We start from the raw sequence: 26,105 nt of genomic DNA, 5'->3' as shown, positions 1-26,105 counted from the left end.
CCAAAACCACGTTTTATTGCTGGGGCAGCAAGGAGTCCAACCGGAATTGCCGCTACTGATATATCTTTAATTTTAGGAGAAATTAGAAATAAATTTAAAGCATATTGCTCCGGAATTAAAAAATGTTCTAACTTTAACCCATATTGGAGTGTTAATAACTCCTTACAAGTGATAGATTCTTTGGCAAATGTTTCAGCTAAAAGAGTCGATTCATTTGATTTTACTACTCTGTATAAAAATTTGTCACTAAATTTAGTATTCGAAAAATTGAAAATGGTGATAAAGAAATCTTTTCTTTTGTCTAAAATAGGATTTTTGAAAATTGATAATTTTAATAAAAAAGACCGATGGACGAATTTCTTTAGAAGTAGTATTAATTCAAGATGTTATAGCTTGGATATGGTATGCGATTTATTGGAATTTGTTCTATTTAATACATTTATAAGATTTAAAGGGAATTTATATAAACAAACTGTAGGTATTCCTATGGGTGGGAATGCGAGTCCATTCATAGCAGACCTGTTTTTAAGTCAATTAGAATATGAATACATGATAAATAAAAACAGCCCAAGCAATTTAAAATATAACCTTTCAAATAATAAAAGATATCTGGACGATCTCTTGGTAATAAATTGTGCAGAATTTATTGAGATTTCAAAAAATATTTATCCACAAGAGTTAATTCTTGAGCCTAGCTATGGGATGGGACACTCCGACCATTTCTTAGATTTAAATATTAATATTTCAAATAATAATAAATTAGTTTTTAAATTATATAATAAAACGGATGATTTTAATTTTGAGGTAATTAATTTTCCATTTCTTGAAAGTAATATACATTCAAATATTACTTATTCGGCTTATTATTCCCAATTATTTAGGTATGCAAAAATATGCAGTAATTATACAGATTTTAAAAATAGATGTAAAAAGCTGAGCAAAAAACTGATCTTAAGGGGTTTTTCTGCCAAAAAAATTAGTTGGCAATTCAAAAAATTTAGTTTCATGTATCATGAACTTTTAAGTAAATATACAAAAAATTATAAAGAAATACTGAATGATATTTTAATATAATTTCTCTTGCGCTTTTCATTTTTGGAAGTTTGAGTTTGTAGTGGGTTTGAAACAAGCTTGAGGATCTTTAAATTGGTAATTGGTTCCAGATACCAATAAAAAATACATCTGGACATGTCTTCATTTGTTCCAGAATGGTCTCTTTCAGTGACCTCTGGGATTTTATTATGGAAACATTGAAACACGTTTTGTATGTAATTTTTAATAGCTTGACTAGTATGCATGTATTTCACAAGTTTGACCTGACATAGGGTTACCATATAGATCTTATGGTAGAGGCTCCACCGTGCCGGGTAAAGAATGTAAAGCCTCGAAACCCGTTAAGGCAGGTGGTTTTTCTTCTGATGAGCCCTAAATGGAAGGTTCTACTTGGAAATATTTTGCTAGATTTTAAGGTGCTTTTGCTGGTAAATTTACAACGACTTACATTTATTGATGACGACTTTGCATGGATTTGGACATTTCTATTCGGTTAACGGTTCGGGTATACTGTTTGGTCCTAGGTAGTTGGATAGATGGGTAAGGTAAAAGCCTCGTTCAAGTGCACATTTGTCTCAATTGCTGGATAAGGACGACAGTTTTTTTTTTTTTTTTTTTTTTTTTTTTTGCCAAGTAATTACCTCTTAAACATTATATATATATATATATATATATATATATATATATATATATATATATATATATATATATATATATATATATATATATATATATATATATATATATATATATATATATATATATATATATATATATATATATATATATATATATATATATATATATATATATATATATATAAAATATAAACGTAAATTACCAAACGTAAGGCTTGTCATCTTTTCAATTTCAAAATCTGACGCCTTTTGTCGCAAATTCTAATTTTTACACTGAAATATTTTATCAAAAACACTATTAAAATCAATTTAATTTTTTTATTTTTCATTTTTACTATATTTAAACTTATTCGAACTCTAAAATTAGGCTTTCACTGTTGACTTGTATTTGGAAAAAGTTTAAAAAACTAATTTCAGTCAGGTTTTTTTCTACACATATGTTTCTTTTTGTTCCTCCCATGAAGAAAATAATTAACCATTTATATAAATAATCATTTATGAAGTTAACCATTTACTTTTCACCCCTAACACTAAACTTTGCTTTAACGAAAACATTTATAAACCTCAACAGTTTTTTTGTTATATTTGGTGTAATATAATAGGAAATGCTGCATAATATTAATGCATGTAAAATAACCATTTTTTTACACTACAAATTCGAATTCAAAATCTTAAGTTGCAACTTGCAAGGCAACCTTTCGTATTTGCACTTGAGTACCATCTTAATGAATCGGAATATTAGTTAACGCTTTCGAATCATCATTAATTGACGCTTTGCTCACACCAGTATCTTTGAAAAAACTTTCGAATTCTTATTATTGTAAGAAAGGGCGTATCCAGGATATTTGTTCGGGAAGGGGGAGGGGATTACGAAAAGAAACTTTACAAAACGCATAAAATTTTTGTATAGGCATTTTTTATATACTATTTTTACGCGTCGGACAAAAATGTCAGGAGAGGGGGTTAAAACCTGGTCCCCCCTGGATATGACCTTGACTTTGGGCCAAGGTTTACTGTTTACTAGGGTACAGCCAGTTCTGTAATCGCGATTCTCAGTATTCTCAATACCACAGTAATGTCATTCAATCTTTTTTTGTAGTTCCTCTTTAATTATAGAACAAATCCAATTCAAAAGCTGTCCGTGTTGAAATTCACTCTTTTAGACGAAATTTCTTTAAATAAAAGGACGCGCAAATAAAAAAAATATTAAGCGTTTTAGAAGCAATATTATGTCATTTATATAATGAGTCTCTATTAGAAATCAACAAGGAAGAAGAGGAATGTTATGGCTTTTCCAAGTAACACCTGAAAAGGTTTGATCGAAGCAAAACGCGCCAGAAAAATTGAAATACCTGGTTTAGATAAAGCTTAGTCTTACAAAGGCTATCAGAAGCAGATGGATCATAATAGGTTGCTCCGATAAACTTGCGAATAAAGAAATACCAGCAAATTAAAAGGAACCTCAACAATTATACGCCGTAGGTTGGTAGTGGAAATGGTCGTAAATTTAATCTAAAATCTAGTGAGGGTTAAAATAAATCTGTTGAAATTAAAATGATGTAAAAATATTGATGCAAAAAAATAGTAAGTTATAAAAACCACCCCACCATAAGAATACATAAAAAGCTCTTCACCCTCTACAGAAAAATATGATATTTAATATTTTCTGTACAATTTATAGCCTTTATACTTCTTACTACTATAGCGAGTGAGTTAAACTTTGTATTTGTCAAAAAAATATAATAAAAAATAAAATGGTATTCAACCATCTTTTTGAGTCATGCATTCTTTGTGACTATAATGGTCAACCATTTAGCATGTTGCCTAACTGTATGCCGTCGCTTAGTAATTATGATTAAGAGTAGGAATTGAGGATTAAGACACAACTCTGGATTTCACGTAAAAAAAAAGCAATCCTAAAACATGTGTTTCACAATGTGGAAGACTGCCACCTTTAGACAGGTCAATAGCATACCTATCATTAAATCCAATTACTTCGTCAATAAGAATAGCACGTTCGGCTCTGGTTGCATGCGTTACGCATTTCTCCACGACGTTTGACGCAAACTTATGTTGAGACAAGGTTAGAACTTTACCACGTACAGCCGCTACAATACGAGACTTGTCTTCTTGCTTTCCATGCTCTGAAATGGTAAGGAAAAAGAAATCATATCCTTGGACGAAAAAAAAAAGATGAACGAAGTGTAAGACGTAATACAAGACTGAAAGAATGAATTCTATAATGATTGAGGACTTCTATGTAAGCTATCCAAGAACCGTAAGATTATTTTCAGGAAGGTTAGGAAATACTTATAAATAAGGAAGGTAGCCTTGATATGGGGACATACTTTCCGCGTATGTTTTGAGGAAATTCTGCGAAACAGTTGGAGAACGAAAAATATTGCTTGTGCGTGTTAAACACAAAGAAAGTATTGTTTTTAAGCCAAAGGCACAACTGTTCAGGCATCTGACACTATTCCTAAAAAGGAGGTGCTAATCTTCCCAAGATTCAGCCAGCTCAATTATCTTTACTGACAACATTGAGCTCAATAGTATCCCCATATATTTTTTCCAGAGGGAGATGGGCTTTAACTAATGAGATGTTCATCTTCTCGCTTCTTCGAACACCCATGTCTAAGTTCACAGCTAAAAATGAAGGATCAATCACACTTTCACAAAGTTAGAAACGAGCCTCTACTGAATAACGAAAATTTTTGCGCATAAACAATTGCTTTGATAAAACTCCCTGTTCATACAATACAAAACCCAGGGTATTTTTCAAAAACTTCAACGGACCAAAATTTTCTCCATTAATCTAGAAAGTAGCATCAAGTCCTACTAGTTTTGTGTGACTGAAAGACACTCCACACATCCAGCCCTATACAGCTCTTTGCTATGATGTAGAAAGTCATTCATGAAAAGCACGAAATACGTAGTTTTTTTTTTTACACTACCGTTAACTTTAACGAAGAAGGATTTGAAGTGTCATCTCAAGCAATAAAGTGTAATACTTTGTGCCTACTCATGGCCACTAGTCCATCATATCCTAAATGAAAGGGCATTTAAGCTTTATATTTTCTGAAAATGAGACCGAAAAATAAGAAAGAAAAATTTAATTATCAGTAAAATTAAAAAAACTCAATACTGACTTTTCAGAATGTCGAAAAAAAAATACATTTCAACGCATTACAGAGTTTATTCACATATATGACAAATAACTGAAATGTCAAGGTGGTTGCTGTCTCAAAAAAATGTACTCGCACTTAGAATAACGAGAAATCCTTTATTTATGAATATACAGCAAAATGGAATGGCTTAGAATATAGAAGACAAATATGATTAAGCAATCATGTTCATTAATCGTCGCTAATATGGTGTCTTATTTGTGTTGCAGGTGTGAGGTATGAACCCCAGAATGGCAGGAAATCAACTTAGCTTTGAAGAGAGGAAGTTAGTCCTGAAATATTATTGGAAGACCGAAAATGCTATTGAAGTGCAAAGACGATTCAGAACGGAATTCTCAAGATCGCCACCAACGCGCCGGACCATTGCTCGCCTCAAAGAGAAATTTGAAGCAGAGGGAACCGTTCAGAACGTCAACAAGAACCATTCTGGACGACAGCGGACATCTACGAGCCCAGGAAAAGAAGAGAAGGTGCAGGAAACACTTTTACAATCACCACAGAAATTACTTAGACAAACTACTTGGGAAACAAATATCTCAAAAGATAGCCTCCATCGTATCATGAAGCGTCTGCACTGGAAATGCTACATTTCCAACCCCAATTCATGCCCTAAACGAAGACGATCCTGACCGGCGAGTTGAATTCTGTGAATGGTACCTGGCAAAATGTGCAGAGGATGCAGGGTTTCCACACAAAATTTTTTTGGAGCGATGAGGCAACCTTTAAATTAAATGGCACCATCAATCGCCATAATTGCACGTACTGGGCTCCTGTAAATCCTCATGTAACACTTGAACACCATGTCAACTTGCCCGGGGTAACAGTGTGGTGTGGGATATCTGCACTGGGCATCATAGGGCCATTTTTTATTAACGGAACGGTCACTGGTGAGAGCTACCTTAACTTGCTTCAGGAGTTTATTGGTCCACAAATTTCTGAGATGTTTGGTGATGAGGGCGAAATTTACTTTCAGCAAGATGGTGCACCTCCCCACTACCATCGCGATGTACGAGCTCACCTCGATGCAGCTTTTCCAGACACATGGATTGGCCAAAGGGGTGCCAATGAATATCCTGCACGTTCCCCGGAACTGACACCCTTGGACTTCTTTTTGTGGGGATACCTCAAAGACAAAGTTTATCACAACAAACCAAGAACAATTGAAGCTTTGAAAAAGAAAATTGAAAGACAATATTACGGTATTCCTAATGACCTGTTTCGTGATGTTTGCGAATCCCTTGGTGCGCGTTATCAACATTGTCTGGGCAATAATGGTCATCAATTCGAACATTTGCGAACGTAATTCCTTAATAACATTTGTCTTCTATATTCGAAGCTATTCCATTTCACTGTATGTTAATAAATAAAGGATTTCTCGTTATTCTAAGTATGAGTATATTTTTTTGAGACACCCTGTATATAACAAAAAGACGCTCTTAATTTTTTATATTTATTTTTTTAGATTAGGTGATTAGAAATCCTACTTTTTGGTCTCCCAGAGGGACTTCAAAAGTTTAACAATTACATTACCTCATTTTGGCTGATTCCAAGCAATGATCACAGGCTTCTAGGTATTAACGTTCAACCTTTCTTGTTGAACGACAAGCCCAACAGTATATTTTAAGTGACTAATCATAATTCTTTTCGCACAAAATAAGTTTTTCAAAAAAGGTTAAGAGCTTCATTCAACCGAAAATGAACGAAAATACAATCAAATAATCTACTAAGCATACAACTACCAGAAATCAGTATCAATAAATAAATGAAACCCAAAACAAACAGAAATTAAAATAAAATCAAACTCAAAACGATCGGAAATCACTCTAAGTAGGGTTCTAAACCCTATGCTCTCTCAATGCCAGAACGTAATTTGTACTTTCTTGAAAAATTCCAACGCATTTGCTGTAAAAAACGTGTACTGTCAATTGATTATACACATGCTAATATTCGTTAATGAAAATACTAACTGATTTTGATTTCTTAAAGCTGTAAAAGTGAAAATATTTAAAAGGATTTTTTCAGTAAAGAACAAATTATATTCTGGCTCTTAGAAATCACAGGGTTTAGAATCCTACTCAGATTAATTTCTGCTCGTTTTGAGTTTGACTTATTTTAATTCTTGTTTGTTTTGGGTTTCATTTATTTATTAATACTGATGTGTGGTAGTTGTATGTTTAGTAGATAATTTTATTCTATTTTTGTTCATTTTTGATTTAATGGATTTATTCACTTTTTTTTGAAAAAAATTATTTTGTGCCAAAAGTTTTTTTGATTTATTTCTGTTCGTTTTATATTGACATAACCTTTTTAAGGGACAAAGAGTGAGCCTCTTCTGAAGTTAAACAACCATACCTTCCGTAAAAATCTTTAATACCCCCTGGACATACAACCCTTGCCTCTAGTCTCTGGGATTTGTTTCCACCCCAAAAGCATTGTTATACGATATTTAGACTATTTTGAACAGAATGGCTATCTCGAAATTTCAATTAGACGCATTTCGGAACAATACGACGTGTGTGTAGGGGGGGGGCGGGTATCTGCCCTCTGATCACTTTGACTCTTAAGACTCTCTTTGACTCTATATAGATTTTATTCAAAGCTTATAAGCTTATTTTAGGCTTCACAAAGAGCTGCCACAACACAGTAAATGCGATGACGCAAACCAGCGTTGCAATACTCATGAATAAAAAATGAAAAAGTATACCTAAAACGTGCTGGATAACATAGTTGCCATATTGATCCTGGATTAGCTGATCAATATTTTGATGCAGTTCATTGAGAATTGGGAGAGTCTGTTCGGTGTTACAATGCTCCAAAATTCGTTGAATTACTCGACAACCGTAAGGATGAGTAGACAATGCGAACACCTAAAGATAAATATTCATTACAACAACCACATGTACACACAAGTTCAACCTTCAGGGACATCATCTTCTACGAACAATTGTTAATACAAACTCATATTCATAAAAATAAAATATTAAATCCTCCCAATCCACTTTGGATCTTTATACAGGGGACTTCTCCTACAAGGAGGAGAAGTTACCTTTAACACGTAAGATAGATAATGTTATGCATAAGCACAGGGTCTTACCAGTACATAAGGAAACATGTTAAGAAAAGAGTTCCTACTTCATGATATGCAGAATAATCCTAGTTAACACATTCTACAGGAGGAGAACCATTATTGTCACCTCTTTCATTGTTGTACAATTTTTTCTTTTATACAAAATTCTAAAAAATAAACATGGATTCGACTGCATTTTTTCGTTTTCAAATAATCTACGTATTTAATTAAGCACCATCAGTGCCATCTATTACTTATTACAAAAACATATTAATAGACAAATACTGATAAATTAGGTTAATTTAGGTTAGGGTAGTAAGATGGCGGCTGAATGTTTGTTTATGAAAGATTTTTAAGACTTAAGAGAACCGACAGAAATATTTAAAATGTGCTAGAAAAACTGAAAATACAAGGAAAATAGTGAAGATAAAGGTCCTCCCCCTCCAAAATATGTTAACTAGGATTATTCTGCATATTATGACGTAAGAATTGTTTTCTTAACATGTTTCCTTATGCACTGGTAAAACCCTAGGCTTATACCAAACCTTTGTACATATTTAAGCAGAAAAAATAAACGTATGCACTAATTGCAACCAAAGCTCCATGGTCTCTGCAAGAGGGAGAAGACAAAGTTATTTTTTTAAACACTCAAAAAAAAAAAAAAAAAAAAAAAAAAAAAAAAAAACAAAAAAAAAAAAATGAAATTCCTGCTCAAAGGCTCCAGGGGGAATAGAAGCGTATTAAGTTCGTTTAGAACTTTTTAATCACATACTAAATGTTAGTAATATTATGCAATATTTTACCATATCATATTAATTGAATTACTGCACAGTAATATCATATTAAAAGCTTAGGATTATGATTTATGTTTGTTTATTAAATTTTTAGTATTATAATTTATGAACTGAAACTTTTAGTTTGAAATCATGCGCATTTCTGCTGCTTTGTATATATTATATCGATTAAATAGGTCACTTTAAAATGGGATTCCCAAATGGAGAGAATATTTCTGTCAAAAAGCGGGATAGCTTCTTTATTTTTAGTTTTTCCAAAAATTTAAGAGATATATAGGTAGACGCAGCAATGAATAGCATCTTACTGTCATAAGAAACAATATACCAACAGAGGCCCTAAAGGCCTGTGATTGTACATGCTTAAAACAAGAGTTCGATTTGACAAGGAAGCAGCTTAACAAAAAGGTTTGGTACGAAATTACGTTGACAAAAACCAAGAAGGTTTACTATAGGAAGTATAAATAAGAATCAACTTTATCGGAATCAGAGGTGACATTACTTCTTTTTTATCAAGTAATTACCTGTAATACACTATATATGGTTTAAGTCTCTAAAAATAGTAAAGAATTTAATGAAAATGCCTTTCCTTCCATGTCCTACAAAAGACATTATGTATACCACTCTCTTTTGGAAACTGTTAACAAAGACGGATCAGTTCAAAATAATCTCAATCTTTTTATGATTTGCTAAACATCTACTTTGCTTGGCCCCGTGGTACAGGAGCTTACAAACTGTTACTAAATAAAAATTAGTGGACCTCAAAATCTAATTTGCAAGACAAATTGCAAAACATAATCACAAAATTGAATTTTGCCAAAATGAAAAGTTTTCAAGTTTTAAAGCAATGTTTTTTTTTATCTATCTTCTTTTATTATGCTTCTTCTTGTGTTTCTATGACATGTTTACGTATAGATAATAAATACATATATATATGTATATATATATATATATATATATATATATATATATATATATATATATATATATATATATATATATATATATATATATATATATATATATATATATATATATATATATATATATATATATATATATGTATACATAGTTTCTAAACATGGGAAATGAATCAAAATATGCAGACAGAAAAGACGAGCAAACAGATATATTTAATGAGTCAATGAAAAAGAAGGCGAATTACCTGTCCTTCAAAGGCATCAATAACAAACTGTAGTGCACCAGGTTCGACACATTCGATGCACTTTTGAACCACGTGATTTCCATTTTGATCCTTAACACACTTAAGAACGTGGCCATCTAACTCTCGAACAATTTCCTTTTGCTGTTCTGTGCCAATGCTTTCCAGGGCTTTTTGGATTACTCGACATCCATACATTTGTAAAGCCAAAGCCAATACATGACCACGGAGCTGATAAAGATAGAAAGACTGGTATAATTAAGTTATGCTCAACCCTACATCCCCATTTTAGCCGATCCAAATCGTCTTAGCCGAGTGGATTGGTGCGCTGGATTTAGGATCCTTTGTGCGAGAGGGCGAGGGTTCGAATCCTAGTGGATAAACCAGGGGAAGGAAAACAGGAAGGGTGTGCGAAAGCACAGGATGGCTGGCCCCCATCCGAATTACGCTTCCTACCTGAAGGACCTTGAGAAGGAGATCAGCACCGCGGATTCGAACCTTAAGGGTCTAGTGCAACATCCTTTACCCATTTTTTTTACCTACATGCCAATAATGACATAAAAGGGATCAAAAGACGAAGACCAGTTTCAGCTAGTTTGACACAAAATTGAAAAGATGTTTCGACAAAGACCTTCGTTAGATCACGTCCAGTGCTAGAAGGTTTTACAAAAAAAAGATATAACAAAAATATGAAACCGAGTACAAGCCAGTGGGATCTCAGGGAGTATTTACAATGTTTTTCAAAAGTCTAAGAGGCGAATTCGACGCCCCCTGCCTTATCTTAGAAATGATCTAAAATTAACAATAAAATATCAAAGATATATATTAGGTGGGTACAGTAAATAGCACTATTAAAGTTCCCTTATAATTTCAGACCGAAATTATCATAAATATTTAATGATGGGCGTTTTTGAAGTCTAAAATTATCTTTTTTTTACCAATATAATTTGAAGTAAAAAATAGAAAAAACTTCGTGATGCAAGCTCTTAAGTTAAACGGACCATCACAATAACTTCTGATCACCATGCATATCAGAACTTTCATCATATAGCTTTTCTCCAATCACTTTTCAATTACAATGGATGCATGGATTCATTGATTTTGAGGTAATTCCCAGAAAGGTAAATTGTATGTTCTATTTTGCTTTGATCGTTTTAAGAAATATGTAATTTTTTACTTTTTTGAACATACTGATACGCACTTAACAAATGCTTATGTACAAAAATAGACGCAAACTTTTCCCTTAGGACGGAAGGGAGGAACGGTAAGAGGTGTAAGTCCTTTTCCCCCCCCCCCCCACACACCCCTGAAAAAACCTACAAGCTCTAACTCGATCTCTAGCCATGACAGAAAAAGGATACACTTGGCAAACTAAATAAACCGTCAGAGCATTTTTCCTAGGACGAAGAAGGGAGGGGGGCAAATTGGGGAATGCTCTGTATTCAGTTGCTTATATACACTAGCCGAAGACCCTGTCGGATGACCGGCAGAAAAAAAACTATTTGAGAAAATATTTGGCCTTCTTCCCCCAAACACAATACTCTAAGTCCCCCTACCCCAAAAAAAGAACTTTTTTCAGCTTTTCGAAAACTATTTCGAATTTTCAAATCAGTACTCTGCCGTGAGTCGAAACAGGACGCACTCAGACAACTACGCGTAAAATTCGTCGTCTTTCAATTACAGCTACTGACTGCATACAATCTCTTTTACCTGTACCCAATATTCACTTCCCTTCAGGTGTAAAACTTAATTTGAAAAAGTCACAAACCAACTGACTGAGTGTAAACCATCTCCAAAGATATACACGACTCAGTAATGGGATCATGTCATGTCATATTGGTTAGTTATTACGGATATTTATCGACGTTACAAAGAAACATGCATACGAGTAAGATATATAAATAACATGTCAAATACCTTTCCAGCTAAGGCTATCTTTTGATCAGGAGTACCAAATTCAAAAAATTTCTGAATGACATAGTTGCCAAACACATCAGTCATTAAGGCGTAAGCCGCTGCTACTATTTCATTGAAAACCATCTGTTTCTCATTGGGAGGGGCTCTCTCTAGTTTCTGTTGAATAAACCGGGAACCATGCTGGTCTTGGCTGAATTCCACTACGTGGTTGGCTAAATCTCTCAATTGCAGGTTAGGAAATCTGTTATTCCTGAAAATATAATGGATATGGTAAAAGATGTATTTTAATTACATAAAGCTTGGTAAGCCAGGCAATTCTCTTGTGAAAGAATTTAAAAGCATCTGACTATTTTAACTTAGGGTGTTGAGATTTAAAAAAAAAGAATTCTTAGAATAAGATAAATAAGATTTAATTATAAGCAAGAATTGATACAAAGGATCAACAAATGGTACAGTCAAATACTCAGAAGATATACCTTTTTTGTTGACTGTTTCATTGATATATCTGATTCTACCTTAGGGTGACAAATTTATACATTCAAGCCTGTACATAAGGGGAGAGGGGGAATACCTTTTCATAATAACATAAGTTGAGAGAAAATCGGTATTTCTATGTATACAAACATAAACATACTTTTTAAAGAATCAAATAATATATATATATATATATATATATATATATATATATATATATATATATATATATATATATATATATATATATATATATATATATATATGATATATGATAGAGAGAGAGAGAGAGAGAGAGACGAGACGAGAGAGAGAGAGAGAGAGAGAGAGAGAGAGAGAGAGAGAGAGAGAGAGAGAGAGAGAGAGAGAGAGAGAGAGAGAGAGAGAGAGAGAGAGAGAGAGAGAGGTGAGCATTTTCAGACGATATTTCACAAGTTTTAAATGCTACTGTCATATTTTAAACCGTCTATAATAATAAACCGTGGCTGACTTTTGTTTGGTTGTTTTTGCGCAATAAGATCAGGCCAGTAAAAACTCATAGAGCCCTTTTCCAAAGATAATGCAATAAATGAACAGAAGACAAACCTAAAATCTTCAAGAAGTCGTGATCTTCCAGAAGCCTTGTCCATTCCTCCGCTAGCTGTTCGCGTCTTCACACCCTGACCAAACAAGTTGGCCGAGCTAAACATCCCGTTGGGGGTAAGTGCACCACTACGGTATTTCATTTCAGAGCCAGGGGCGGCAGACATTACCCTAGTTCCAGGTATAATTGGTCCTAGCCCTAGCTGGAGACCGGATGTCACTGTGTTGCTTAAACCCAGTGGGGGTGGAGTTAATGAGCCAGACAGTCCGCCTAATGGACCTGGTGACGCAGTTACTGTGCCTAAAATAAATGATGCCTATTAAAAACGAAGAAAAGACTTCTTATAATATTAATAATAATCCGAAAAAAAAGTGCCTCGAGGGCTAGTTTGGGTAGATTCTGTTTTAGATAACTGAATATACAACCGAATGTGTCACTCGAACCTACAATCTTTTGATCCATGATGCTAATTAAGGCAGAGTTTGGTTTGTTTCGTTTTCTTTTCCTCGAAAACCAGAAGTATACTAGAATGAATCCCGATAAGTCCCCATTTTGTTTCATCCTTACAGAGATGCTTTTGGTATACTCCCAAAATATGAATCTCTGGATAGGAAAAAAGGTTTTCACAAATAAATGTTGTAGATAAGCTGGTGTATCAGAAAAAAGAATGTTTTGTGAGATAGTCAGTCATATGTCACGCTTGCTGGTAACCTGTATAGCAAGAACCGAGTTGCTTGTGTTGCACAACCAATAGGCATTCTGCTCGAATAGCCCGTTACTTTCTTTTCAAGTCCCGTTTCCGAACAACTTCTGTGTTGAACTTCTGTACTAGAGGTTTATAGGTTTAATTGACCCGATTGAAGAATCTGTTTAATTTGCATTCTGTTCTAAAAAAGAGTAGCATTTTTTTCTCCTTATTTTTTTATTATTATCATTATTTAATAGGGATCATGGGGGAGAAGGGAGCAGGTTTGTCCTTCCTTTTTACGCACTGGGGACAGCTGAGTGAAGTTCTCGGCCGAAATACTTGCATTTGCCTTCTTTTGTTTTCACTGGCTATAAATTACCTCGTTTTGCCATGTTTTCTCGTATTGTCAGTCTTAGTTTGGACAGATTATGCTTTAAATAACTGAATATACAACCGAATGTACCACTCGAACGTACGATCTTTTGATCCATGATGCCAATTAAGGCAGGGTTTGGTTTGTTTCGTTTTCTTTTCCTGAAAGCCAGTAGTATACTAGAATGAATCCCGATAAGTCCCTATTTCGTTTCATCCTTACAGAGATACTTTTGGTCTTAAAAGTATCTTAAATATACATAGTCTTAAAAATTATTACTGTTAAGTAAGTCATGACTTGAGTATTAGCAGTAGTTGTTGTACGAGTTATGTGTATTTAACTTTGAAAAGTCATACATTGATTGTGGAAATAAGTGGATATATATTGCATCATCAGCCTTAGATTGGTAATCAATGACTTCAGGTATAGCTAAGATCAACTTCGATGAGAAGCAAACACTATCTGCGAAATACATACATAGCCTGATTTGACTTGAGACTTTTATATTGCAATCTGAGCCTCAGATTAGTAATAAAAAACCTAAGAAATCCTTAAATACCAATTCTGAGACAAATCAAACACCATTCATTTACTATTTACTAATTCCGTTCTGACTAAGGACATTTACACTAAGATCTATATGCTTGCTAATGATTAACATTTAATCATTGAGGGGCATTCCCTTAATAATTCCTAAATGATCACAAGTCCAAAGAGGCACAAGATACCTATACATAAACGAAAGCAGGGACGAAGGGAGGGGGAATTACAGGCTGCCGAGGCCCCAACTGCCCATTGCGGACAATCCAACCATATTAATTGAAAATCTTTGCCTGACGCTGTTTTCAACAAGGTGTCACACGTTCACTTTTAATTAATATTTATTTATGAATCCTTTGCTATTTGCATAAGAGACCCTCACCCTTAAGGCCGCACAAATCATTCCCACGAAGAGCCATAGAACTTTCATTTTGCGAACAAATAAACCATAATTTAAAGCTCTATGAACATCTATGCTATATGATGTGGCCGAAAAAAACATAGGATACATCGCTCTTTATCAAATCAACATTTTTTTAATTACATTTACTAGGAACTTAAATCTTTTTTAAAAGCAATTTTAGGGATTAAGCAACATGGTTCCCATCTAACTCATTCAATTCAAGACCCTTAAATCAGTGATTTCGAGAACTAGCAACCCAAGCCTAAGGCCCCGCGGTACAGAGAAATTTGACTACGGTTTAAGGAAAGCTGCTCGCAAGGCAGGGTCTGTGCAAGACGATGCCTATTCATATATTATTGTTTATTTTTTTTCGAAAACGAAAACAACTTTCCACAGTCTATTTTGTCCATACAAGATACATTAGGGAAGAGATGCAAAACGCAAAACATACTCAGCAGTACAAATGTAAAGTGTCCCGGTCAATAGGCCACTTGCATAATGTGAAACCTGATTGTACACATTATAAAGGTGCGCAATTGATCTAGCAAATTTTTTGTCAGTCCTGTTTAAGACTAATGTCAATCTGACCTCTTTATTTGGAAAGAGTTATAGCTTTTGAACAAGAAAATTCCAACTGTTTAATTACTTAAGGCATAATATTGCAATAAGGCACGGCGGGGGGATATCCGTAGTAAGCTGTATGCGGCATACCAAAAATGTTATTCAAATTTCGAGCTTTAACTGGTTTTAAAGCCAGATACACATATAAACCTCCTTTTAAGTATAGATCATAAATACAAAGACAAAAGTAGCTGTTACAAATGGCAGAATTTCACAGAGGTCTAGACTGTAGAACTAGATGCTTGGCGGTAACTTCTGCAACCAAGAAATGAATTTTATGCGTGAACGGGAGCTGCATGGGAGTCTTGCACGAACACCTAGGCAAGCTGCCACCAAAGGCGTAATTTCGTCAAAATCATGGAGGGGGGGGACTTGGAGCCAATTGTCTCAAATCAAGTGAAAATGAAAGTAAAAACTGAAAAATTAGCCATATAGTACCATAAAGGTAAAGATACACTAAAAAAAACTGACCCGTTTCTGCGGATGCTTGAATTATGCAGGATTATCTTAGTATTGACAGTATTTTTGAAGAAACTAAATTTCAGCTTGGGGTGGGGGGAGAGGGCAAACTGGGGTCCGGGGGAAAGGGTTGGCAAACCGAAGTCGGGGAGGGCAGTTACCTCCCCCTTCCCTACCCCATAGCAAATTATGCCCCTGGCTACCACTCACTCTAGTTGGTCATTTTGAGTGTTTAAAAAAGAACGCCGGATTTGAAAAGCCCATTGTTTTTATTTGTAGTAGTTAGCAACACTGTTTTTGTATTTTTTGTTATTACTAATAACTGAGGTTATGTTTTGATGCTGTGATTTTGTTTTCCAGCTTATTATTTGTGGTGTATATTCAATGAAATATATTGTACGGAACAAAGAGTGTTGATCGTGAAAACACAATGCAGAAATGGCGAGTTTTTCGGAAACCGTTCGAAAACCCCACACGATTTATAAGAAACAATATTGACCTAAATGAATCCACGGTTCGTAGGTTGATCAAGAAATTTGAAAAACTATGGGTTAACAGAAGAAATCAAAAACCAGAGTTACGGTTTGATGTGCAATTTGGAGTAGGGGTTTAATTGGTCCTTATATTTTTTTAGGATGACCAAGGAAGGGCTGTTACGGTGAATGGAATTCGTTATCTGGTGACGCTCACTAGTTACCTTTGGTCCCGATTGGATCAAATGAACATCGAAATATCTGGTTCCAACGAGACAGTGTAACTTGCCACACTTCGCGAGACACGATTCGTGAGACTCTGCTGCGTGAGAAGTTCAAAGACAGACTAACATGGAGATCAAACCTATTGACCACGATTTTGTGACCACACATCTTGTGACTTTTTCCTATGGGGGGGGGGGGGTACTGTAATTCACTAGTTTACTAAGATAGTGGGGGCAGTGAAGATGTTAAAAGTAAAATAGCCAAGACTTGGGGTGTTTTTTTTCACAGTTGAAAAAAGTTTGGAAAAACAGGAAGATAAGTCTGCAAACCAAGGTTAGAATATTAGAAGCTCCAGTGATGACGATAGTCAAGAATGGCTCTGAATCATGGGCGCTCCGAAAAACGAATGAAGATATGCTAGATGTTTTTCAGAGAAATTGCCTATGGGTTGTTCTGGGTACCTGGCTGACTGACCGTATTCCAAACAATAGGCTGTATGAAAAATGTGGTTCACTCCCGATTCTTAGGGCTAGAATGAGAGAAAGGTTGAGATGGTTAGGGCACGTTCTGCGGATGAAAGATGACAGATTGCCAGAGATTGTCCTTTTCTGCCAACCGTCCGTCCGCGGTTGGGGTGGAAGGATGTCATAAAGAAAGATTTACGGGAAATCGGAACTTCCTGGGAAGGTGTAAAAAGGGAGGCTTTGATGCCTCCCTTTGGAAGGTGTAAAAAGGATCGGGATTGAGGATGAACATGCGTAGCTGTGTTGGCTTCAGGCGGCTTGGTGCTGCAGTAAATTGTTAGTAGTAGTAATAGTAGCTTAAGCACAAGAGCAATGCGATGAAAAGTTGAATTTTTTTTTCTTTCCTTTTTTATCACAATGCTTCGTCAATAAAAGGGGTTATTAATTTGCGTATGCTAACAACAATTACATTTTCAGGTCAAACGTTTTGAAGATCAAGCGGTAAATATAATGCAGATTTCGGGATTCGGCCATAGGTTACACTTGTATACATAATTTATTGTTGAAAAGGGGAGAGGCGAGGTTTTCTAACTTGGAAAGGCTAAGAGTACTAAGGTGAAACTTCGGGAAATGTTGAGGAGAATGTTAAACTTTTTCAAAATATAATATGATCATGACAGCCTACAGGCTGTATTTTCTGCATCTACGAGGAATGCTGCAGAGAGGGGCAGCACCCCAGATATAAAATAGTTTCTGTTCATTTTAAAGACTGTTGTCTGTCTATTTACTTGAATAAGAAAAAAACGTAAGTGTTCCCTTACAATTCAAGCATTAGCCAATACCCATTTGACAAATAATAAAGGATGAATGTACAGAGTTGACTGAATGAGAAAGAAAATGCAATGCAATTTATTGGTTTTGTGTACGTCCATTTAAACTAGTTTTTATTGGGTTAAAGAACTGTTAATGCGAGGTGTATAAGTTTTAAAAATTTACAAATGAATATAGTAAAGATATTCTTTTAGCCGCTAGAACACTTTAAAAACAATAACAGTGGTAGGGTGCCTCGTCTGGATTCTGGACCTTTACGTTCCTTCCTGTGCTATTCTGGACCTTTACGTTCCTTCCGGTGCTATTCTAGACCTTTACGTTCCTTCCTGTGCTATTCTGGGCCCTTGCCTAGATTATGTTCCTTCCCATGCTATTTGCTTGGCTTATGTTCCTTCCCATGCTATTCTACGACTTTATGTTCCTTCCCATGCTATTCTACGACTTTATGTTCCTTCCCATGCTATTCTGAGCCTTACATGTGTGTAGGCTTTGTTATTTAAAAAATTGGACGCTACAATCAGAATTCTTTGATTGACATTTGCAAAAAAGGGTTAAAGTGATTAGCAATTACGAACGGGGACTCCCCGCTGTTTTTTTTTTTTTTTTTTTTTTTTTATCGAAAACTAGAGATTGTCAAGTTGCGTATTTAGGAATTGTTTTGATTGACATTTTTGCAAAAAGTGATAAGGAATTCGCAAATTGGACACTATGAACGATATTAATTAATGTTTTGAATAATAGGAGTGTGATTGATTCTAATTAGTGATTGGATAATTTTTTAACATGAAATCTCTGAATAAAATATTTTTTCCCATGTTATTTGCTTGCGTGTATAGGAATTCCCATGTTATTTGCTTGCATGTATAGGAATTCCCATGTTATTTGCTTGCATGTATAGGAATTCCCTTGTTATTTGCTAGCATGTATAGGAATACCCTTGTAATTAGCTTGAGAGTATAGAAATTCCCTTGTTATTTGCTAGAGTGTATAGAAATTCCCATGTTATTTGCTTGCGTGTATAGGAATTCCCATGTTATTTGCTTGCGTGTATAGGAATGCCCATGTTATTTGCTTGCGTGTATAGGAATTCCCATGTTATTTGCTTGCGTGTATAGGAATTCCCATGTTATTTGTTTGCGTGCATAGGAATTCCCATGTTATTTGCTTGCGTGTATAGGAATTCCCATGTTATTTGCTTGCGTTTATAGGAATTCCCATGTTATTTGCTTGCGTGTATAGGAATTCCCATGTTATTTGCTTGCGTGTATAGGAATTCCCATGTTATTTGCTTGCGTGTATAGGAATTCCCATGTTATTTGCTTGCGTGTATAGGAATTCCCACGTTATTTGCTTGCGTGTATAGAAATTCCCATATTATTTGCTTGCGTGTATAGGAATTCTCATGTTATTTGCTTGCGTGTATAGGAATTCCCATGTTATTTGCTTGCATGCATAGGAATTCCCATGCTATTTTAACGGCTTATGTTCCCTCCCATACTATAAGGGCTTATGTTCCCTTCCTATGGTATTCCAGGAGCTTATGTTCCTTCCTATGCTATTATAAGGGCTTTTCCGTGTGGTTTTTCTTTACTTGATACCCATTAAAAACAAAATTTTTGTGTTAAATAAGTAGTTCTTGTATCTTTTAAAATAGCTTTACGAGGTTTGAGAGACTTGGTTGCCTGATTCCGTGTGGTTTTTTTTACTTAGTGCCCATTAAAAACAAAATTTTTGTGTTAAATAAGTAGTTCTTGTATCTTTTAAAAGAGCTTTACGGGGTTTGAGAGACTCGGTTGCCTGATTCCGTGTGGTTTTTCTTTACTTAGTGTTCATTAAAAACGAAGTTTTGTGTTAAATAAGTAGTTCTTGTATCTGTTAAAAGAGCTTTAAGGGGTTTGAGACTCGGTTGTCTGATTCCGTGTGGTTTTTCTTTACTTGTTGCCCATTAAAAATGAAATTTTTGTGTTAAATAAGTAGTTCTTGTATCTGTTAAAAGAGCTTTACGGGGTTTGAGAGACTCGGTTACACTGTATTTTCCATAATTTTCTTACAAGAAGCTAGAGTTTGTGTTAAGTAAGTAGTTCTTGTATCTGTTAAAAGAGCTTTACGGGGTTTGAGAGACTCGGTTGCATTGTATTTTCCATAATTTTCTTACAAGAAACTAGAGTTTACGGCCAAAAACCCCTATTAGCTCAGATTTTATAGAAATAGTTTTATTTCTCGATCCGAAAATAGACTAGTTTCAGATTTGAACCAGAGAATTGTATTTTCCATAATTTTCTTACATCTTTGGAAATCATTAACGATAACAAACATGTTTTCGACCAGATGGGTTTTTGAAAGCACATTCAGCATGGCATGCGCTATTTTTTTTATTATCATGAACCCTTTAGAGACCAATTTGATCAACTTGGAGAAAGTTCAAATAGAATCGTTACTGATATTGATATTAGTGCGTAAACTACAAACTGACAAAAAATATTCAGAACTTTTTTTCTTATAGCCTTGACTTTGAAGACATTTCTTCATCTTAATTGGCTTTAGAAATATCATGCAAAATAAAACTAACCATACCGTCGTTGCTTTGTCGAATTTTGAGCAAACAAAAGGATTGTAACACCTGATTGGCTCGTTTGTATGCAATTTCAAGCCAGTGAAAAAAACAAAACGTCTTCGAGTCACATTTTTTTTAAAAGTAAATTCGATGTTTCTCTATGATTCAATCCCAACGTCCCCTTGCTCTGAGTGTTGAAAATGATTTCACGACATTATTTTAGTTTTTTTTTCTTACCCCAAACTATTTTTTTTTTTATCATGAACCGTTTAGAGATCAATTTGATCAACTTGGCGAAAGTTCAAATAGAATCGTTACTGATATTGATATTAGTGCGTAAACTACAAACTGACAAAAATATCCAGAAATTTTTTTCTTATAGCCTTGACTTTGAAGACATTTCTTCTTTTGTAGGTGTGTGTTGTCTAAAACCTATAGTTTGGGATGCTATTTGAGCTTTTCAGAGCTAGGTTTCTTAGTTTCTCATAGGTGTGTTGTCTGAAACCTACAATTTGGGGTGGGTAGTTTGCTATTTCTGGCTTTTCAGAGCTAGGTTTCTTAGTCTCTCATAGGTGTGTGTTGTCTAAAACCTACAATTTGGGGTGGGTAGTTTGCTGTTTCTGGCTTTTGTGCGCTAGGTTTCATAGCCTTTTGTATGTGTGTGTTGTCTGAAACCTATAGTTTGGGATGCCATTTGGGCGTTTCAGAGCTAGTTTTCTTTGTCTCTCATAGGTGTGTGTTATCTGAAACCTACAATTTGGGGTGTGTAGTTTGCTATTTTTGACTTTTCTGAGCTAGGTTTCATAGCCTTTTGTAGGTTTGTATTGTCTGAAACCTATAGTTTGGGATGCTATTTGGGCTTTTCAGAGCTAGGTTCCTTAGTCTCTCTTAGGTGCGTGTTGTCTGAAACCTACAATTTGAGGTGGGTAGTTTGCTATTTCTGACTTTTCAGAGCTAGGTTTCCTAGTGTCTCATAGATGTGTGTTGTCTGAAACCTACAATTTGAGGTGGGTAGTTTACTATTTCTGGCTTTTATGAGCTAGGTAATGAACTATTTCTGTAAAATCTGAGCTAATAAGGGTTTTTGGCCGTAAACTCTAGTTTTTTGTGTAAAAAAATTATGGAAAATACATTTCTCTGGCTCAAATTTGAAATTCTAGTCTATATATAGATCAAAAAATAAAACTTTTTCTATAAAATCTGAGCTAAAAAAGGATTGTTGACCGTAAACTCTAGTTTTTTTTGTAAGAAAATTATGGAAAATACAATTCGTTGGCTCATAGGTGAAAATTAATTCCAGTTATGGATCGAAAAATAAACTATTTCTATAAAATCTTATCTAATAAGGGTTTTTTGCAGTAAACTCTAAATTTTTGTAAGAAAATAATGGATAATACAATTCTCTGGTGGAAATCTGAAACTTTAGTCTATTTTTGGATCGACAAACAAACTATTTCTGTAAAATCTGAGCTAATAAGGGGTTCTGCCCGTAAACTATAGTTTCGTGCTATAAAAGTAGGGAAAATACTCGTCTATTTCTTAAATATTAAACTCTACTCTAGTGGTTGATTAAAAAATAAGACGATTATGAATATTAATTGTTAAAAAGGGTTTTCGAACGCAAACTATCGTTTCATGTACGAATATTATGTTCGTTAAACTTGTCTGTTTCAGATATGAAACTCTAGACTTTTTTTGGATTGAAAAATTAAACTATTTCCATAAAATCTTAGCCAAAAATGTTTTTTTGACTGTAAACTTTAGCTTTGTTGAAGAAAATTATGGAAAATAAAATTCTCTCGTTCAAATCTGAAACTTAAGTCTATTTTTGGATAGAAAAATAAAACAATTCCGTAAAAACTGAGCTAAAAAAGGTTTTTGACCGTAAACTTGTTTTTTGTAAGAAAATTATGGAAAATACAATTCTCTGGTTCAAATCTGAAACTTAAGTCTATTTTTGGATCGAAAAATAAAACTATTTCTATAAAATCTGAGTTAAAAGGGTTTTCGACCGTAAACTCTAGTTTTTTGTAAGAAAATTATGGAAAATACAATTCATTGGCTCATAGTTGAAAATTAAATCCAGTTATGGATCGAAAAATAAAATATTTCTGTAAAATCTGAGCTAACAAGGGTTTTTGGCCGTAAATACTAGTTTTTTTATAAGAAAATTATGGTAAATATAATTCCCTGGTTCAAATGTGAAACTTAAGTCTATTTTTGGATCGAAAAATGAAACTATTTCCGTAAAATCTGAGCTAATAAGGGATTTTGACCGTAAACTCTAGTTTCTTTTAAGAAAATTATGGAAAATACAATTTTCTAGTTCAAATGTGAAACTTAGTCCAGTTTTGGATACTTATATTGATGAGGACTGATGATTCTAATTCAATATTTTTTTCCATAAAAACAGACTATTTTTTTAAACTTCGAAATTATTTAACTTCATTTATTTTTTATCTTTTTTTGTACGTATCTTAAAATGACAAAATATGCCTACGCTCTAACAATTCTACTCTATGATTGGTCAGAGATATGATGTGGCTTTCCCATTGGTATTCTATTTCCGGTTATTGACACTACCTAGTCTATTGCATGTATTAAATCAGTATTTTTAAACGCAGTGGAACGTTAAACACATAAGTCATATCTTAAAAAAAAAGTGAAGATGGAGCATTTTAATAAAGTGTTTTCACATAACAAGGTTATTGTAGCATTGAATGCCGACAAGGAGAAGTATTTAAACTATGAAACAAGTACAAGTGGTAGCACTATTGGAAATGTATGCATGCATTGTCATGACAGTAAGGAATTCAATTTCTTTAGAATAGCGAAAAAATTCAACTCTTATGTTGGTGGTTATGCGAGATTGAGATCTCCAGAGATGATTGCACTCTAAGAGAATGCCAACATAAAAATAATCGTTGATGATAGAGGACAACTCCTTGCTACTGTTGCAGGTAACACATTACCTACTGATGCATCCAATCGTCAGCTTTCGGGTATTAGCATTCAACGGATGGTTAATAAAAGAAAGGCCTACTCTTCTAGTAATATCGTAAACCATATCTTCTCTACGTGCCGAAACTGTTACCTCTGTAAAAATAATGTGATAATAGACAGTGAAATTGCCAGAAAAATAAAAAGGGCATTGTCAGAAAATATCACTATTGAATATAAAGATGAATCGATGAAAAACAAAGCACCAGCAAGCGTTACTGGCATTGATCAAACAGTCAATGAACCAAATAATACCAAAGACGAAAAGCATATTGAGCCTGTTGATGAGATACCAGTAAAAATTGTGTATGACTCTAAATGGAATAGTGATTATTCTACTGATTACGAACTAAGAGAAGACAATAGCTACAATATCAAGAGAGAACATGGTGAACTATTTTATGAAACAGATTCAAAATGTCCAAAGTTAATCATTGATATTAATAATGTATCATAATATATTTTTGTATTAATATTCTACATAGTATTATCTCATTAAAAATATTTTATGCATTTCCTTGTTATTTTTTTAGTATTTTTGGAGTAAGCTAGCATATACAACGTTTAGAATTTCTATTAAAACATCGGAGATGTAAGAAAAGGAATTTGCATACATCTATTGTCAGACACATGGGATAACATTGACAAAATCTAGCGATCAGAATGAATAAATTCTTTATCAACATCCGTTGTTGGATATGTTATTATGTCATTATGAAAAAATGGTAAGTAAGTAGGTAAGTAAGTAATTAAGTAGGTAAGTAAGTAACAAACTCTCTCTTGAATTCACCTCTTGGATACACAATACAGAAATTTAAATTCAGGAAATTATGAAAAAAAATTGAACAAATTCTTTATTAACATTCTTTATCGATTGAAGTCGCTTCCTAGACAGTCAATACAGCAATTTCACAAAATCTAAGTATCAGATTGATTAAATTCTATATCAACATCCATTTCTCGGATACATGGGGAAGAAATTGACAAAATCTAAGTGTTAGTAAATAAATTTTTTATATCAACATCTTTTGTAAGATGCATCGAATAAAATTGACAGAATCTAAGTGTCAGAGTGAATAATTTATTTTTTGTCAACGTCTTTTATCAGTTACAACAATTATAAATAACAAATCTAAATATCAGAGTGAATAAATGCTTTTTCAGCATCCTTTGTCGGATATGTTTAATAAAATATGCAAAGTCGACATAGCTTTAATTTTATTCGATGTATCTGATAAAACATGTTGATAAATAAAATGTATTTACTCTAACACTTAGATTTTTTAAAGTGCATTCCCATGTATGTGAGAAATGGATATTGATATAGAATTTAATCAATTTAATGCTTAGATTTTTTGAAATTGCTGTATTGACTGTGTAGGAAGTGACTTCAAACGATAACGAATGTTAAAAAAGAATTTGTTCAATTTTTTTCATAATTTCCTGAATTAACTTTCTGTATTGTGTATCCAAGAGGTGAATTCAAGAAAGAGTTTGTTACTTACTTACCTACTTAATTACTTACTTACCTACTTATAATTTTTTCATAATGACATAATAACATATCCAACAACGGATGTTGATAAAGAATTTATTCATTCTGATAGCTAGATCTTGTCAATGTTATCCCATGTGTCTGACAATAGATGTATGCAAATTCCTTTTCTTACATCTCCGATGTTTTAATAGACATTCTAAACGTTTGATATGCTAGCTTACTCTAAAAATAATGAACACATAACAAGGTAATGCATAATATATTTTTAATGAGATAATGCTATGTAGAATATTAATACAAAAATATATTATGATACATTATTAATATCAATGATTAACTTTGGACATTTTGAATCTGTTCCATAAAATAGTTCACCATGTTCTCTCTTCATATTGTAGCTATTGTCTTCTCTTAGTTCGTAATCAGTAGAATAATCACTATTCCATTTAGAGTCATACACAATTTTTACTGGTATCTCATCAACACGCTCAGTATGCTTTTCGTCTTTGGTATTATTTGTTTCATTGACTGTTTGATCAATGGCAGTAACGTTTGCTGGTGTTTTGTTTTTCATCGATTCATCTTTATATTCCATAGTGATATTTTCTGCCAATGCCCTTTTTATTTTTCTGGCAATTTCACTGTCTATTATCACATTATTTTCACAGAGGTAACAGTTTCGGCACGTAGACAAGATATGGTTTACGATATTAGTAGAAGAGTAGGCCTTTCTTTTATTGACCATCCGTTGAATGCTAATACCCGAAAGCTGACGATTGGATGCATCAGTAGGTAATGTGTTACCTGCAACAGTAGCAAGGAGTTGTCCTCTATCATCAACGATTATTTTTATGTTGGCATTCTCTTTGAGTGCAATCATCTCTGGAGATCTCAATCTCGCATAACCACCAACATAAGAGTTGAATTTTTTCGCTATTCCAAAGAAATTGAATTCCTTACTGTCATGACAATGCATGCATACATTTCCAATAGTGCTACCACTTGTACTTGTTTCATAGTTTAAATACTTCTCCTTGTCGGTATTCAATGCTACAATAATCTTGTTATGTGAACACACTTTATTAAAATGCACCATCTTAACTATT

The 26,105-nt window shown here is 33.8% G+C and overlaps 1 protein-coding gene across 1 annotated transcript in view; it reads right to left on the bottom strand.

The window, feature by feature from the left end:
• The window catches only part of pum (pumilio), a 116,966-nt gene that overhangs the window by 5,373 nt on the left and 85,488 nt on the right, over window positions 1-26,105 (bottom strand). Inside the window, exons 7-11 of the mRNA XM_089106858.1 lie at window positions 12,873-13,170; window positions 11,814-12,063; window positions 9,900-10,127; window positions 7,581-7,743; window positions 3,667-3,835 (exon numbers count right to left, since the gene is read on the bottom strand). Coding sequence (XP_088962984.1) covers window positions 3,667-3,835; window positions 7,581-7,743; window positions 9,900-10,127; window positions 11,814-12,063; window positions 12,873-13,170 — 1,108 coding nt within the window. The remainder of the gene's footprint in view (window positions 1-3,666; window positions 3,836-7,580; window positions 7,744-9,899; window positions 10,128-11,813; window positions 12,064-12,872; window positions 13,171-26,105) is intronic.

This window comes from Artemia sp. Qi Xiang Cuo, chromosome 21 (assembly GCF_049724085.1).
Source record: "Artemia sp. Qi Xiang Cuo chromosome 21, ASM4972408v1, whole genome shotgun sequence".
NCBI lineage: Eukaryota > Metazoa > Arthropoda > Branchiopoda > Anostraca > Artemiidae > Artemia > Artemia sp. Qi Xiang Cuo.
This window is presented reverse-complemented; position numbering and strand designations above follow the sequence as displayed.